The sequence below is a fragment of the Haliaeetus albicilla genome, chromosome 10 (genome assembly GCF_947461875.1).
Source record: "Haliaeetus albicilla chromosome 10, bHalAlb1.1, whole genome shotgun sequence".
Classification (NCBI taxonomy): domain Eukaryota; kingdom Metazoa; phylum Chordata; class Aves; order Accipitriformes; family Accipitridae; genus Haliaeetus; species Haliaeetus albicilla.
The window spans coordinates 7,001,301-7,015,412 of NC_091492.1; the positions used below are offsets into that span (position 1 = coordinate 7,001,301).

A 14,112-nucleotide genomic window follows, 5' to 3' on the forward strand; every position below is an offset into this window, starting at 1 on the left:
CAGAGATGGATCTGACTGGCTGGGCCTCCTCCTCAGCACTGGGGCTGCCGATGTCCTAGCAAGAATACATCCCACGTGACTGCCTTCAGATCTCTCTACCTGATTATTCACAAAGAGATTACATGAGTTGTCAACAAAAGGTGAGGCCATCCCCTGCTGCTCATATGGCCCCCAGGGCTATCGATGCCCAGGGAGCACTTCAAGGAGTCCTCCCACTACCCTGGCTCGTTAAGGCTGAGCTGGCAACTCGCTCAAGGATCGGGAAGTTGGAAGGTTGGGATAAGAACAGTTTTGCATTTCTCTTCTACTTCTGGAGGCAGGCCAGAGACTCAGAAACAGCTTGACTAGGACAACATCATCTTAGTGACAGGTACGATTAACACAGAAGTTGGTAGCAAAGTGGTTTCAGTGGGAAGAGATTTGAGCTCTTTCTCAGGCTGTAGCGCAGAGCAGAGCAGCTAGCCAGGAGCTGGGCACTGCCCGTCCTCTGTGTCAGCAGCGGCCAGTAGGAGTCCTTTGGAGCAGGAAAGAGGGTTGCTGCCTCTGGATATGGGAATTAGAAACGGTCTGACCACACTGGACGGAAGCATTTCTTCTCTCAGTACATAGACACGTAAGGCGAGCTTCCCAGAGACGTAATGTCTGTGAAATGAAAGAGATCCCAGGCCTGCATAGAGTGGGAAAGAAATTTTGAATTTGGCCCATGGCAAACTGCTGTATAGTACTATTTATTCTGGTCCTCTTTGTTATTGCTCACTAAACTTCTTCTGTGAGATTCATCATCAGCTTTGAAATATGTGGAAATCTGCTCAGCATGGTGAGCTATGGTAAGCAGATAGGAACAAGACAGAAAGAAAGAAAATTCACAAATTATGTCCCTGTGTAAGTGGTCCACTCCCTCTTACTCAGCTTGATTAATCTGAGATGTGCACCACCACAGCCCTCGGAAGAGAAACCTTACAAATCTCCTTTCTCACAAAACAAAGGCTGCTCACTGAAGTGTTCAGGTACTCAGTTACATTCAACACAAGCTAATTCACTTATCTTCAACAAGTGGGCTATTGATTTTTTGCCTGATTTCTAAGCTGCCCGGGGCTTTCTGAACTACAACAATAGCATCCTGCATTAAAAGAAAAAAAAAGAGGGGGGAGGAAATTCAGTGGAAAACATCCCTTTGCTCATCAGTAATTAGGGTGACTTCATGTTTGCTTAGTTCTGTCAGTATATTCAGCATAGCCATAGTTCAGGAAACTTTCACAATCCTTTTTCACTTGCCTCTGCTATGTAACTTGATAGCAAACTGCATTCTATTTATTTCTGGGCTGAAAATATTGCAGATCATTTTCCTCCATCAAGAGAAATTGTCCAATTGCTAGGAGTCATTTGCTAATTGTGCTACCCACGCCTTTTCAGAGTCATAGAGTCAGACTCTCATGGCTTTTATGGTTACCACATATGGTCAAGAATGAATGACTCATGCAGTTATGGTAAAAATATTGAAATCTAAGAATAGATTTAAACCCATAAGTCATATTTCATGATACGAGCGTAGCACCTGCACTACCTTCAATAATTCAGCCTTTTAGAAGTTTATATAAGAAAGGTGTATTGTTGCTTTTGCCCTTGTTGGTACATAGCAAGGCTGAAATGCATATTCACAATTTCAGGATTTAGACACAAATGAACCATAGGAACGCTCATAGTTTTCAACTATGTCAAATGAGCTTTGTTCATTTGCAAGATGAAATATGCTTGTGTGAATATTTTTTTACCTTTTGCATCTGAGCTTTAAGATACATTTAGCCTATTTTTTAGTAAGCTGTTGCCAGTGCAGGTCATGTACTGTTATTATAAAGCCCATAACAGAAAAAGAACTTGATTTACAGAATAAAGCCTTGATAAAGATGACTGGATATTGTATTGCTGAAAACAGATTTATAGATAAAACTGGTCCAGTAAGCCAATATACTGTAATTAAAGTAATTTTCCTTTTAAGTAAGAATAATCTTAACAGCAGATTGTAGTTTTGAGGTATGGGTTCCTACACAGATGAAACAGAGTCCTAATTTTACACACCAAAGAGGAAATCACTACCATAACCCTTGGTCCTAAATCACAGTGGACTAACAACTAAACTGAAGTGTCACGAGTCTTCCAAGCCAGGCTTTTCCTCATGCTTTCTCACTGAGGGAATATCTTATTTTCTCCATTTTTTTCCCCTTTTGTCTGCTACCTAAAGTACAACACTACTGGAAATCTATATACAAATGGGGCCCCACTTACATATTAGATAGAATTCCCCCCGCCCCAAGTTTTATTTCTAGCTATATGCTCCCTGTCTCCAGATTTGAAATCTCATGGTCTTTTTGCTTCACCTCATGCTTCTAAATTGCAACTAAGAAAAAAAACATTTCCCCTCCTGTCATCTCTTAGCAGAGAGGGATGGTGCTGCATTTTGTTTGACAAAGACGACGACACTGACAGCTTTAGAAAGCCTGACATGCGGAAGCTCTGACCTGCAAAAGCTCTGCCAGTATCACGCAGAGATCTTTCCATTGAGGAAGTCCATATACTATGTGAGCTGCTCCCAGCGCTGTCCCCCAATGTATTTAGAGGCTTCTGCAGTATAAAGGGGAATTCAATGAGGACAGGCTTTTCACTTGCACATGGGATGTGTTTCTTCCTACCAAGCACCTATCCTTGCCAGTTTGTTAGCTCAGCTCTGCTTCCAACTCTTTCCATTGCCTCTTAAAATGCACATTTTCTAAATAAGAAACACAAACTTAAAGTGTATATGCCCAGCTGGTCCATGGGAGAAGATGACACTCTTACACACCAGGAATGCTATGGCAAAGCCAGACTGTAGCTGAAGCAATGCCTGATCCCCCACATGCTCAGTCAATACCCAAAGGTGGGGGGAGGAATCTGTCAACTGTAGTACAGTTCTAGTAAAGATATCTCCTCTGTTCTCTTTGTCAAATTGACACACACAGATATTTCAATCTATACTTCATGGTTAAAATTGATCCTAGTGAGAGGATATGTGGCTTGATCAAACTTGTGTAGGACTGACTCAAACAGGACTGATGACAAAAAATACCTGCTTTAAAAAAGAAGGAAGTTTTTCTTGTGATAACAGGGAGTTGAAGACTTGGTGAAGGACAGACAGGACAAAACAACCATAAGCACAGCAGAGGTTTTGGAGTGGTGATCCAAAATAATTGTGATGCAACAGCATTTATCAGAGATACAAAGGTAAAACTCAATATCGTATAAATACTACAGAAGTATTGTATTTAGATTAAATTTAATACAGAAAAATGACAGGTTTTATTTATCCCTGTGTAGTCATACCGTAATGTTAACCGGATCATAATTTTCACATTATAAAGGATCTGACCAGACAATTAGCATGTTATTAGCTTGGCAAACAATGTTAAATTTAGTGAATATTTCAGAGCCAAGACTCATATCCACCCCCTAGCAAAGACTTAGCTCCCCAAAAACCTTTTTGGGTATCAGATCACACCTTTACTTTATTGTACATCTGACCTTTAAAAGATAAGTTTAAGAATATATTCTGTAACTAAGGTGTACTCTGAAAACTATTTTAATAATTGCCATAAGGGAAAACCGGGGCTGCCAATCCAGTTTCAATATTCTTTCTGTCATAAATTTGCTTGCTTCAGCTTCTTCTCCCACTAAACTGTACTTGGCTGTTGTTTGATGGTCATTTTGTATTTTCATGCCAAAGAAAACAATTACTTTAAATCATAAAAACCCCAAAATGCTGGTGTAAAAAACTCATTTCACATTGGTTCTGGACCTAGAATAAGATATGCTGGTTTGGGCTAAGATCCTGAGAGCAGCATATCATTACAGCACTGCAGCAGGGAGGTAGGAATCTCAGGCTTATCCAGAGAATTGTTAAGAAGATGAGGGAATATAATAAGGCTTCTGTAACAACCAATAGGACCAAATGGAAAACAAACCAAGAAGTAAAAACACATATGATAATTCAGGTAACGTAGAAGTTTAATAATAAATTTCGTACTAAGAATAAAAATAACTACCTTGATCTACAGGTATTCTGAATCCCCTCCTTTGAAGACAAGGATGGGATGCTCAACTACTGCTGAAAATCTGACATGATGGCAGCACTAGTACTAGTTCGCTGTCTCCAAATACACAGGGCTGATGGCTCAGTAGTGACCAACTCCCACTTCCCTTTAGCAGGATTACAGTTTTGCCTCTGTATTGTTCCTGTAGTCTTACAATTACTATCCCATTTCAGTCAGAAAACAGATGAGGACATTAAATACTTGGTACAAATATAAATGTTATAAAGCAATTTATTATTTGTCCTTCCATAAAGATTTCTAGATAAGAACCTTTCAAGACCCAGTCCTAGAAGTTTCAGTCTATTAATCATCAGCAGGAGTTCTAATGATAGTTATAAAAATGTGAATTATAGGCATATGTCTAACCCGTATGGATTTTGGCAAAATAAAAAGCCATAAGATGCTCTTCAATCCATTATTGCCCACAAATGCAGGAAAAGACAAAACAATGTCAACATTTGCCAACCATATACCACAGAAACTTCCTGTAATATAGAGAGAAAAACTAGAGTAATCTGAGATTCTAATCTCTGTAACCCATTGAAAAATGCAGTTTTATTAACAGCATCTATAGTGTGCCCAAAAAAGATTTAAAAATGGATAGGAAACAATGGCCCTTGAAGGGCTAAAAATGGTACACGGAGATAGTTTAGGTAATCATTTAAGACCATGTAGTAAAACTCAATGAGGAACCTTAGCACACCTAATGTATCATTCAAAAAACCCTGTCAAAACAATCTCATGCAAGAATATTTACTCCAGTTACATATGCATGAATCAGGTTTCAACATTAGGCAGGTAAATTGTATGCGCAATTTAGCTCAACAAATAATACTTCAGTTTGGGAAATCTAGAACAAGGAGTCCCTGTTCTCCCTCCTTGCCATTCCCCTCGGGGCAAATGCAAGCCCAGGCCAAGAAGGTGCTGTTAGAAGAATGTGCAGCTCAGAAGCACGTACCTCATTTTCAAAAGTGACTCAGGCAGTTGGAAGTGTAAATACCACTGAAATTTGGTAAGATTTGGGAACTTAATTTATAAATTAGGAATTAGGCTCTTACCAGACTTAGGGTTTAGTTATCACTGACTATATTTTCAAAGGAGTTTAGAAACTTGAAAAGGAAGCTATGGGCCTACTGCTATTTTCAAAAGGGTGTGTGCAGTGCAGTGGTTTACCTTCCTGGGCTGCTTGAATTTTGTTCTGAAAATCATGATATGCTTCTCTGTAGCTCCAAGTGCCTAAACCATTTATTTCATAACATAATATCTAAAAATTTAGGTATATCTGTTCCTTCTGTTTTCCAAAGAATATTGAAAGGACCGTAAGGAAGTCAAAGACTAGCAGATGACTACTTTCTGAGTTTTTCATTGTCGTTGAAGGAACTACCAAATAGACCCTCATAACCTTCCACCTATGCTAACATGTTATTTGCGCACATTTTAGAAACGGGTTCTCAAGTTAATAATAAGCTTTACAAAACAGCACCAACTTTCATGGTACAATGTAAAACTAAAATTCTAAATTTCCCAGTGTCTGAAAGACAGCCTCCTAATAGGCTCCCTCTCTATGTCTTAACCAGTGTTTGGCTGACGCTGCAAATTTATATAGCAAAGTGAAACATGGAATGTTTTTTCTAACAAAACAACTGGATGGCACAGCAAAGCACAGCACGGCATTTTAAACACAGCAGTGTACTCAAGAGCTGAGATCTGCATAGTGTAATACTCCTAGAATTAATCTCACCTGTCTCTACTTTTCCGCAGAGAAAATAATTTAAACAATCAGTTAATGAAACCATGATTATATAGCTACCTCAATCTTTTGTTCTTTCCAAAGAAAGAACTGGTGCTGATTGCTATTCCGGTTTGCAATTTTCATCAAAATTTTTTTCATTCTATTCTTATTGGGGTATTAATGCATCCCCTTGCTTTACATTAAACTATTACAAACTTTTGCATTATGAAGTCTGTGTAATTACTTGAGGATTTCTATTTACTGCTCTACTTTTCCCTGCTCCCTGATTACACAGATGTCAAGGAAGGGCCTATACTACAACCTTTGGGCTGGCTGATTCCTGGCTGCAATGTACAGGGAAGTGGTAGAACAAGAGGATGGGATTTGGTTTCTGATTCACGCAGGGCATACGTGCAGGCAGGATGCAATGGAACTCATTCTACCAACAGCAAACTTTTTCCGGATACCCTGTTCCATGTGGATGCTTCACTGCTAAAGTAAATTTCAGGGGTGCCTGTTTCCCAGCATTCATCATATGTAGCTGCAAGCTACAGAAAGAAATTTCCACAACCTGTGGCTTGTTGGCAGTTTTCGACCACATTTCTGACAGTCACTAGCCAGAGCTAATGCTGATTACTACTACCCTGCTTATCGTTCTGCTTGACTTTATAGGGAACACAGAAGGATGCAAGTTGGCTTTCAACATTTGGCATAATTTATATTCAGCTACGGGTGTCATTTTCCTTTTACGGATGCTGTTGTGCTGAAAAAGAGCACAAAGCTCTTGTGTGACGCTGTCTACTACTCCGATCTAAAGAATTACCAATGTAGTCAATAGCCTGCAAATCTGAGACACAGATTTCTGTGTTTCCTGGGATCACCCTCAACTATATAAAGTGTGGTTAAGAATCATTTTTACCAGAGATAATTTATTGAATATATCGGAAAAGAACAACATAAAAGCCAGCATTTACTCTTTTTGTCCTAGATAAGCATATCACATGGGTAGTGGAGGTGGATATATGGTATGAGCACATATGTACATGCAATAAGTTATTACAGGTAGGAAATACTACTACACACACATCTGCCTCACAGGATGGAAAAATTCTTCCCTTCCAAGAAACACAACAAAAATTTAAAAAACCACAAGTAAACAAAGCAATGTCAGCATCTCATATTATTTATGATTTACCAAAAGTGGGAAAAACACTGGTTTTGGTAGAATGACTTCATACTGTAGAAGCGAGATGGAGACATGACTATTAAAAACACTCATGTGAACACACAGACATACCCTCCCCCCTCCATCTCACAACAACTCTGTCTGAGGAGAAGGGGACAGGGATGATGGGATTCATTACGCATGGCTGTCTCCTTCAGGCAGAAAGGCTCCCATTTGCATCCAAAGAAGTTACAACTGTCCTTTAATTCTTCAGTGACCAAACATCACTGTTTATTAATACTTGGTATAATTTCAGTAGCAACTACAAGGTGCTAGACGCTATCAACACTCATTAGTATAGACCAATGCCAAACAAACTGAAAGGGTACCTTCTCATTTACTCCATAACTAGTTGTTTTGCAAGAAATATATCCATTATAGGACTGTGTAACGGTGCTGCAGTTTCCTAAGACAAGGGTTACATGGTACACTCTAGGAGATGTCTATGGCAACACTGCAAAGATTGACTTAACATAGTTGCACTAGTCTTTTGCATAAAAAAGTGACTCTGACTGAACTAATACTGCCTTGATAACCCCCTTTCTCTTAAAAAAAATCAAGATTAAAGTCAAGCTATGTAGTATGCCAACAGGTGACATTTCCCAGTGAGGTCAATATTGTTTATAGTTCTCTCAAGTCTGAGTGATTGCTTACAGGTCTTCCTCAAGATGACTAGCTCATGAATCATCTTCGAGCCTATATTCCACAAAAATCAAGATGATGAGTCTTACCGAGAAACAAAAGATAATTAAGGTCACAAGTGAACACCTGGGGGTCAAACTGGATGGCATTATGAATGCATATTTGTGTATTTTTCTGTATGACTTCGTTTAATTTGGACTTAGCCTTCAGCAATTAAAGCAGTGGGACAGAATTTAAACTCTGTTTATATGTTCCAACTTTTACACCACCTCCACTTTCCCTGTGTCAGAGCTCACCAACAGCAGGATCTGCTGCATATAAACAGCACACAGGTAAAGCAGACAAACGTCCATCAGTGAGTAGGTTAATACCACTAAACTGATTCAACTTTAGTGTGACTTGTTTTTTAACCCACACTTCAGGAGGTGTCTACGTGGTATCTAATATGTATGAGCCTCTATACACTATACAGCACTTACAGCGCATTTTAAAAAGCTACTCCTTTTATAAGTTAAAACCTACAACACATTTTTAACCAGTTCTTGAGTATTCTAAAAGGAAATGTTTTCTGTTTCCAAGCCAGAACTGGTCATTTCTTCTACAGAATATGATGTTTGAAAATCAGTTCTTCCTATTATAGATTTCTCCCTTAGCTTGTAGAAAATCCATGATTCCCTAAACATTGGTCTTTGAAAGCACATTGACTAAAATCTTCATGCCTAATTCATGAAGTGTAGTCTGGAGATTAGTGGAGCTGGACATAGACCAGGAATACTTTATCATATTCTAATAAGCAGAGGCTGAAAATTGCATTTCTAAAGCTACAGTATTAAAGGGCACACTGGAAAACATGACCCAAACATAACTCAGTAGTTCTACACTGTCTGTAAAGGCTTTGATATGATAAAGTATGCTGACGAGGGGAATAAACACAACTAGAAATTTCTGTATTTAAGAAGAGAGGGAAAAACAGCAAACACTACATGTATACATCAAAGCAGATATTGTACATTATAAACTCATATAATGTGATCCCCATGGAACAACCCTTGTACTGTTATCGATTATTTGAACACTCCATGGAACATCATTGCAATAACATAAAATTAGGCTTATGTAGCAAAGGTGACAGTAAAAAAGGCTAGTAAAAATAGTCTGTAAGGCTAATGTAATTCATTACCATAAAACTCTTAATGACATCTTACCATACAATACACCAGAAAAATGTGAAAATTAAAATTACTAGAGGAGAAACATGAATATTTTTGACTTATGGTGCTTGTGTAATTTAAAAAGTAAATTGTTCACCACTCCTTTTTTGTTTGGTTGGTTTTGGGTTTTTTTTTTTGTTACAATAGAACTAGATTAAAAAAGGAATGATATACGCCAAGGTTCCTAATTCCCCCACAGCAGGATCAGTGGGTAGTAGAAGACCTTGGAAAGGATCTGTTCATATAATAGATTTTTCTTCTCACGTAGATGCATGAAGATAGACATCTCTCCTATCTCCTCTCTCCATGGGAGCATGTTACAGTGTCAGGATCTGTTTTGGGAAGAAGACAGACACTGAACAGCCCTGGGTCAGGGAAGTACCACAAATTGTACTGGAAAGAAAGACAAAACCATAGAGCACTGCACTATTTCTATACATCTCTTCCACCTCTGCAAGTGCAGAGACAGGAGAGCATTTCCAGGGGAGGCATCCCAGCAAGAGGCAGGTGAGAAGACTGGGCTGTTGCAGAGGCATGGGGGCACCCACCGTGATTCCCGCTCACCCAAGCATACACATATCTCCTGAACCTTACTCTGGCCTCCACGCCTGAAAATTTGTAATGTTGCCTGTCCCTATGCCTCTTCCCTGTTTCTTCTCATCTTAAAACCTCCATAGAAGACCAGCCTTATTTACAGGCTAAGCACTGTCTCTAGATTTGGTACCTTGGTCTGGTCCTGGGAAATTTATAAATTAAGTAGAATCGAGATGTTGCTAACCTGGGGAACTGGTGCCATGTTCTGTAACTTGTGGTGGCTGCTCATTACACAGGTAATCGGATTGGGCAAAGCATGAAAAATAGGTCACATATTACCTATAAACCAAAAATAAGTAGTATAAACTGAGGAAACACTAAAATTATCAGTACCTATGTTCACCACAGTCATCTGTTGTTACTGACACCTAATATCCAATTACCTCTTGTTTTATTTGCGTGTTTAAGATAGGATTTCAACAAGTGACTCACCAAATTTTCCCAGGAATGAAGATCAACTTTTTTTAAAAACAGATGTCCCTCTAGAGTCTAAGGAATTGCTGCAAGGCTTTTATTTTCCACTTTAGCAGTGGTCAAGGTATACACAAAACTTGAACAGGCACGGATATTGTATTAAGAAAAAATGAAGAGAAAGAACAAAGGTATATTTGGTCAGAGCTGCAAGACTTGGAATGAGTGAAAACCATCAGTCACAGTGACCAACAGACCCTGGCAGTATAAACAAGGTAGAAATGATAGTCAATAAAATCACAATTAGGTACACTGAGTGTCAGCGTTCCTGTGTGCTCACAATCAAGGAAATCAATAACTAACACTGAAAATTCTGCACTACTTGCTTTCATTTTATATTTTCCATTTATTTTTTTATTTGGCTTCCCTAGCTGATTCCAGCAAGAGTATCTTTAATAAAAAGCAGTTCCAATTACTGGCTGTGGTGCAACAGGAACCAAGTGCAAGAGAACTAAGGAGGCTTACTTGTTACTACTGAAATTAAAGAGGAGGGGGTAAAACCAACAGGTTTACAAATAATTTAAGAGATTGGACATTGTTCTTCACACCCAGTCAATTTATAGAAAGGAAGTTGTATAAGCCAGCAGCTTTTACTGTTCCAAAGCTCCTTGCCACGGAAGAGTCCTTAGTGTTAGAAACTTAGAGAGAATTAATATCCCTGCTAAAAAGTTAGAAGTGGCATGCCTCATGACAAAAAACCAACCAAAATTCACAGTAAAGACAACAACTGTTGCTACTTCCAGGAAACCATTTCTCACTTGGCTTACTGCAGGCAGCATACCACATCCTTCTGAGTTCTTTCCAGACATGCATATATCCAAAGGAATTCAAGCATCTCTGCAGTTTGCCAGGAATGCGTACAACTGCACTGGGTAGTTTATTGAAAAACAGCTCTTCTAATAATTCTTCAATATTACCTCTGGGAATTTTCACATACACCTACACAGGAATCGCACTGATGATTTAGTCAGAGTAACAGTTTGCCAACAAACACAAGCTTTCTTACTGTATCTTCTAAATTTACTGGTTTCATTCCTATAGTGATATAGAGCACAAACTTTTTAGGTCTCCTCATTCTGAAAATCCATCATTCAGAGGCATATCAAAGAACGCCTCTCCAAGCGCACAAAGGTTTAAGTGTTGAAAATGGATGGCTGTAGAATGGACCTTTAATTACCAAAGGAGTGAAAAATGTAAGCTGCTTTAACGCTTCTTCAGGTATATTTTTATTAGCAGTGTGTGTGTGCACCACCCACCTATAAAAACTGGTTCATATCTTTTGGAAATAGTCATTTCTAGACAGGAATTGTACCTTACTTAAGATGATGCATGTAAATGTACATATAAGACAGAAACTTAATGATTTGAGTGGCTCCTGACAGCAGTGAGTTCTCATATTTTAGAATATTTTACATTTGTATGAGAAAGGCTTTGGCAGAAGTTTTGTAACACAGCATAGACCAAGAAGTGCCCTGCCTTTTGCATAAATATAAAATCCTTGATCTTAAGCTGTATAAACACAAGATATCTTCCCTGATAAATGCCCTTCTCTATCTGTGACATTTTCCTTATGCTGTTTTCCATACATAATAGGTACAAATCACACAATATATGAAAAGAAAAAATAGCATTTTGCCTGATCAGCGTCTGTTTACAGTAATCAGAGAGAAAAAATGAATGACTCTTATAATGACATTTTATAGTTTGTTCCCAATCAATAAGACAGTTATTTTGAAAGATTCACATAAGTTTAGAATCAATTATGAATGGAAAGGAAAATGAAAAAAGGTGAATATTACTGGCTTGAGATTTGTTCATTTGAGAGTTGTATTTTTTCCATCTTGCCAGACTTGTAAGTGATACAGCATGGTTGAGCTCTGCAATAAATGCTTCTACAGAATGATTCACCATCCTCAGGAATCAGTCTGGTAACTGAAAATTGAGCATATTTATTTCTAAAACACATCTACTGCATTTTCCGTGAATACTAGTTGTTAAGGATATTATTTTTAACTGCTTTATATACTATACTACTGTGAAATACAGCTCTTGCTACAAGGAACTTTTCTTCTTTTATTTTATGCTCCTGAAAAATATATCATTTAAACATTTAGCACACACAAATAAAAAAGGGGAAAGTACTGAAAGAGATAATAATTGAAACTCAAAACAACAACCACAATAAAGAAATCATAATTTTAAAAGCATGCCTCCCGTTCTGTGAGCAAGCTGTGGTAGTGGAGGAGGGGGACAAGGAGCTCACACTGTGGTGAGTGTAAATGAAACAAGAGAGATGTCATTAAAAGTTTTCTAAATGGCAAAACATCCTTGGGGTCACTGGGGGGAGAGAGACAAAGGGAGACAGTGAGTCACTTTATGTGGTTGTTCTCAGTTCTTGTGTTCTGCCTTTAAAATCAGATCTTGTTCCTTTTTAGAACAAGGGAGGAAAAGCGGGTACCAAATGGATACAAATCAAACCACAGTGAAATGAGGCTCCTCTTTAAGTTGACAGAATTCTTTTGTAAGAAGTACCCCACACAAGCCTCCTACCAACTGTGGTGACCATTTGGCCCCATAGCTCATGTTGTCTTATAATTAAAGCAGAGTTAATCACGATATTGCTTGTACCCTTTTTGACACACTAAAAAATATTTCCAAGTTTTAAACACTCACCCACTTTGGATATTTTATCATTTCAAACAGGAAAAAGTTCTGCATTTCACAGTCCTGAGAGTCTTCTTTCTTCAGCCTCTAGTGCCCCCAGAATCCTAGAAATTGTATCTCTCCAAGTAAATGTCTCAATAGAAAATGCTTACAGGAATTAGCTGCTTCTTTTTTTCTTTTTTTTTTTTCTTGGGGGGAGGGGGGAGGGGAATAACCTTAATTTTAATGATGACACACAACTCATTCACGTAAGAATCACCATTCTGAATAAAAAATCTGGGGTTCCAGATTCCACAGGAGCCACACTGAGGAACCATGGAAGTAATTGGAACTTTCTTGCTTTTGCTTTTACTAAGGATATTAGAAAGAAGAATAGGAATTGGAATTGTGGTTCCTGAAAGAAAAAAATGAAAACCTTAATACCTCACATTTTTGTGCATAAATTTGTCTCACAAACCAACACCTCCACTGACAGAGACCCAATAGCACTGATGTAGCTCCATCAGTAAAGCACAACTAACAACATGTTGTGGAGCACAATTATCTTTCCTATGATTATCCACTATGAAAACAAGATGGTTCCTGGTCTAGCAATACTTTTTAACAGTATCCCTACCAATCCAGAGCAACTTAATGAAACACAGAGACATTGATTGATTTAGATCAATGTGATATCAAAATCCTCTCCTTCTCTAACAATTGTTACATTTCAAATTCAAATGAGGAGTTAAAATGAATCCAAATGGGATCTTTTCATCATGTAATAACAGCAAAATTTTGATTCAAATCTATAATTATTTTGCATTTCTCCCAAAATAATGAAGTATTTTATAGATGGAAAAAAATAACACCCTAGCAAGTTCTGCTTTAACAAAATGCACACTGAAGTCTTAAGGATTACCACTAACGAAGGAAAAAATGCAAATTAAAGGACCAAATGACAATGCCTTCATCTGTCAATATGCTTAGTAATGAAACCAAAAAAATACAAATCACAGTGTAAAATCTCCATATCTCTTCTGAACTCTTGCTATGTGAATACTGTGCCTGAGCCCTCTACCTGTTCAAGATACTATCCACATTCACAGGTGGGAGGGCCTTTTTTTCCATTGAGAATTACCCCTAATTGTATGGCTATAGGAGCTGCTGTTTAACAAAAATATCAAATAACACAATACCCATAATGCAGCTTTAAGACTTAGCAAAATCAGAGTCATAAAACTTCGTCTGTTCACAGATATTTGAACACATTGTTTATGCTCAGACTTCTTCCTCTGCACAATTCTTTGCAACCCCAGAGATAGATTGTGATAGAAAATTTCTGGCAGTTCAGTCTCCTGATACATGTCTTTTCACTATATTCTCTCCATATGCCTCTTAAAGGAACATATGATCTATAATTCTAGTCTGAGTGGAAACATTTCTGTATTTTACTATGAGGATTTAGATCAC

The 14,112-nt window shown here is 38.1% G+C and overlaps 1 protein-coding gene across 5 annotated transcripts in view; it reads right to left on the bottom strand.

Annotated features, from left to right (window-relative positions):
- Positions 1 to 14,112, bottom strand: part of WWOX (WW domain containing oxidoreductase) — a 536,552-nt gene that overhangs the window by 304,083 nt on the left and 218,357 nt on the right. The window contains exon 9 of one of the 5 annotated variants that reach the window (XM_069793401.1): positions 9,234 to 9,263. The exons of the other annotated variants lie outside the window; for them this stretch is intronic. Coding sequence (XP_069649502.1) covers positions 9,249 to 9,263 — 15 coding nt within the window. The 3' untranslated portion in view covers positions 9,234 to 9,248. Of the gene's footprint in view, positions 1 to 9,233; positions 9,264 to 14,112 lie in introns of those variants that run through there. 5 annotated transcript variants of the gene reach the window in all.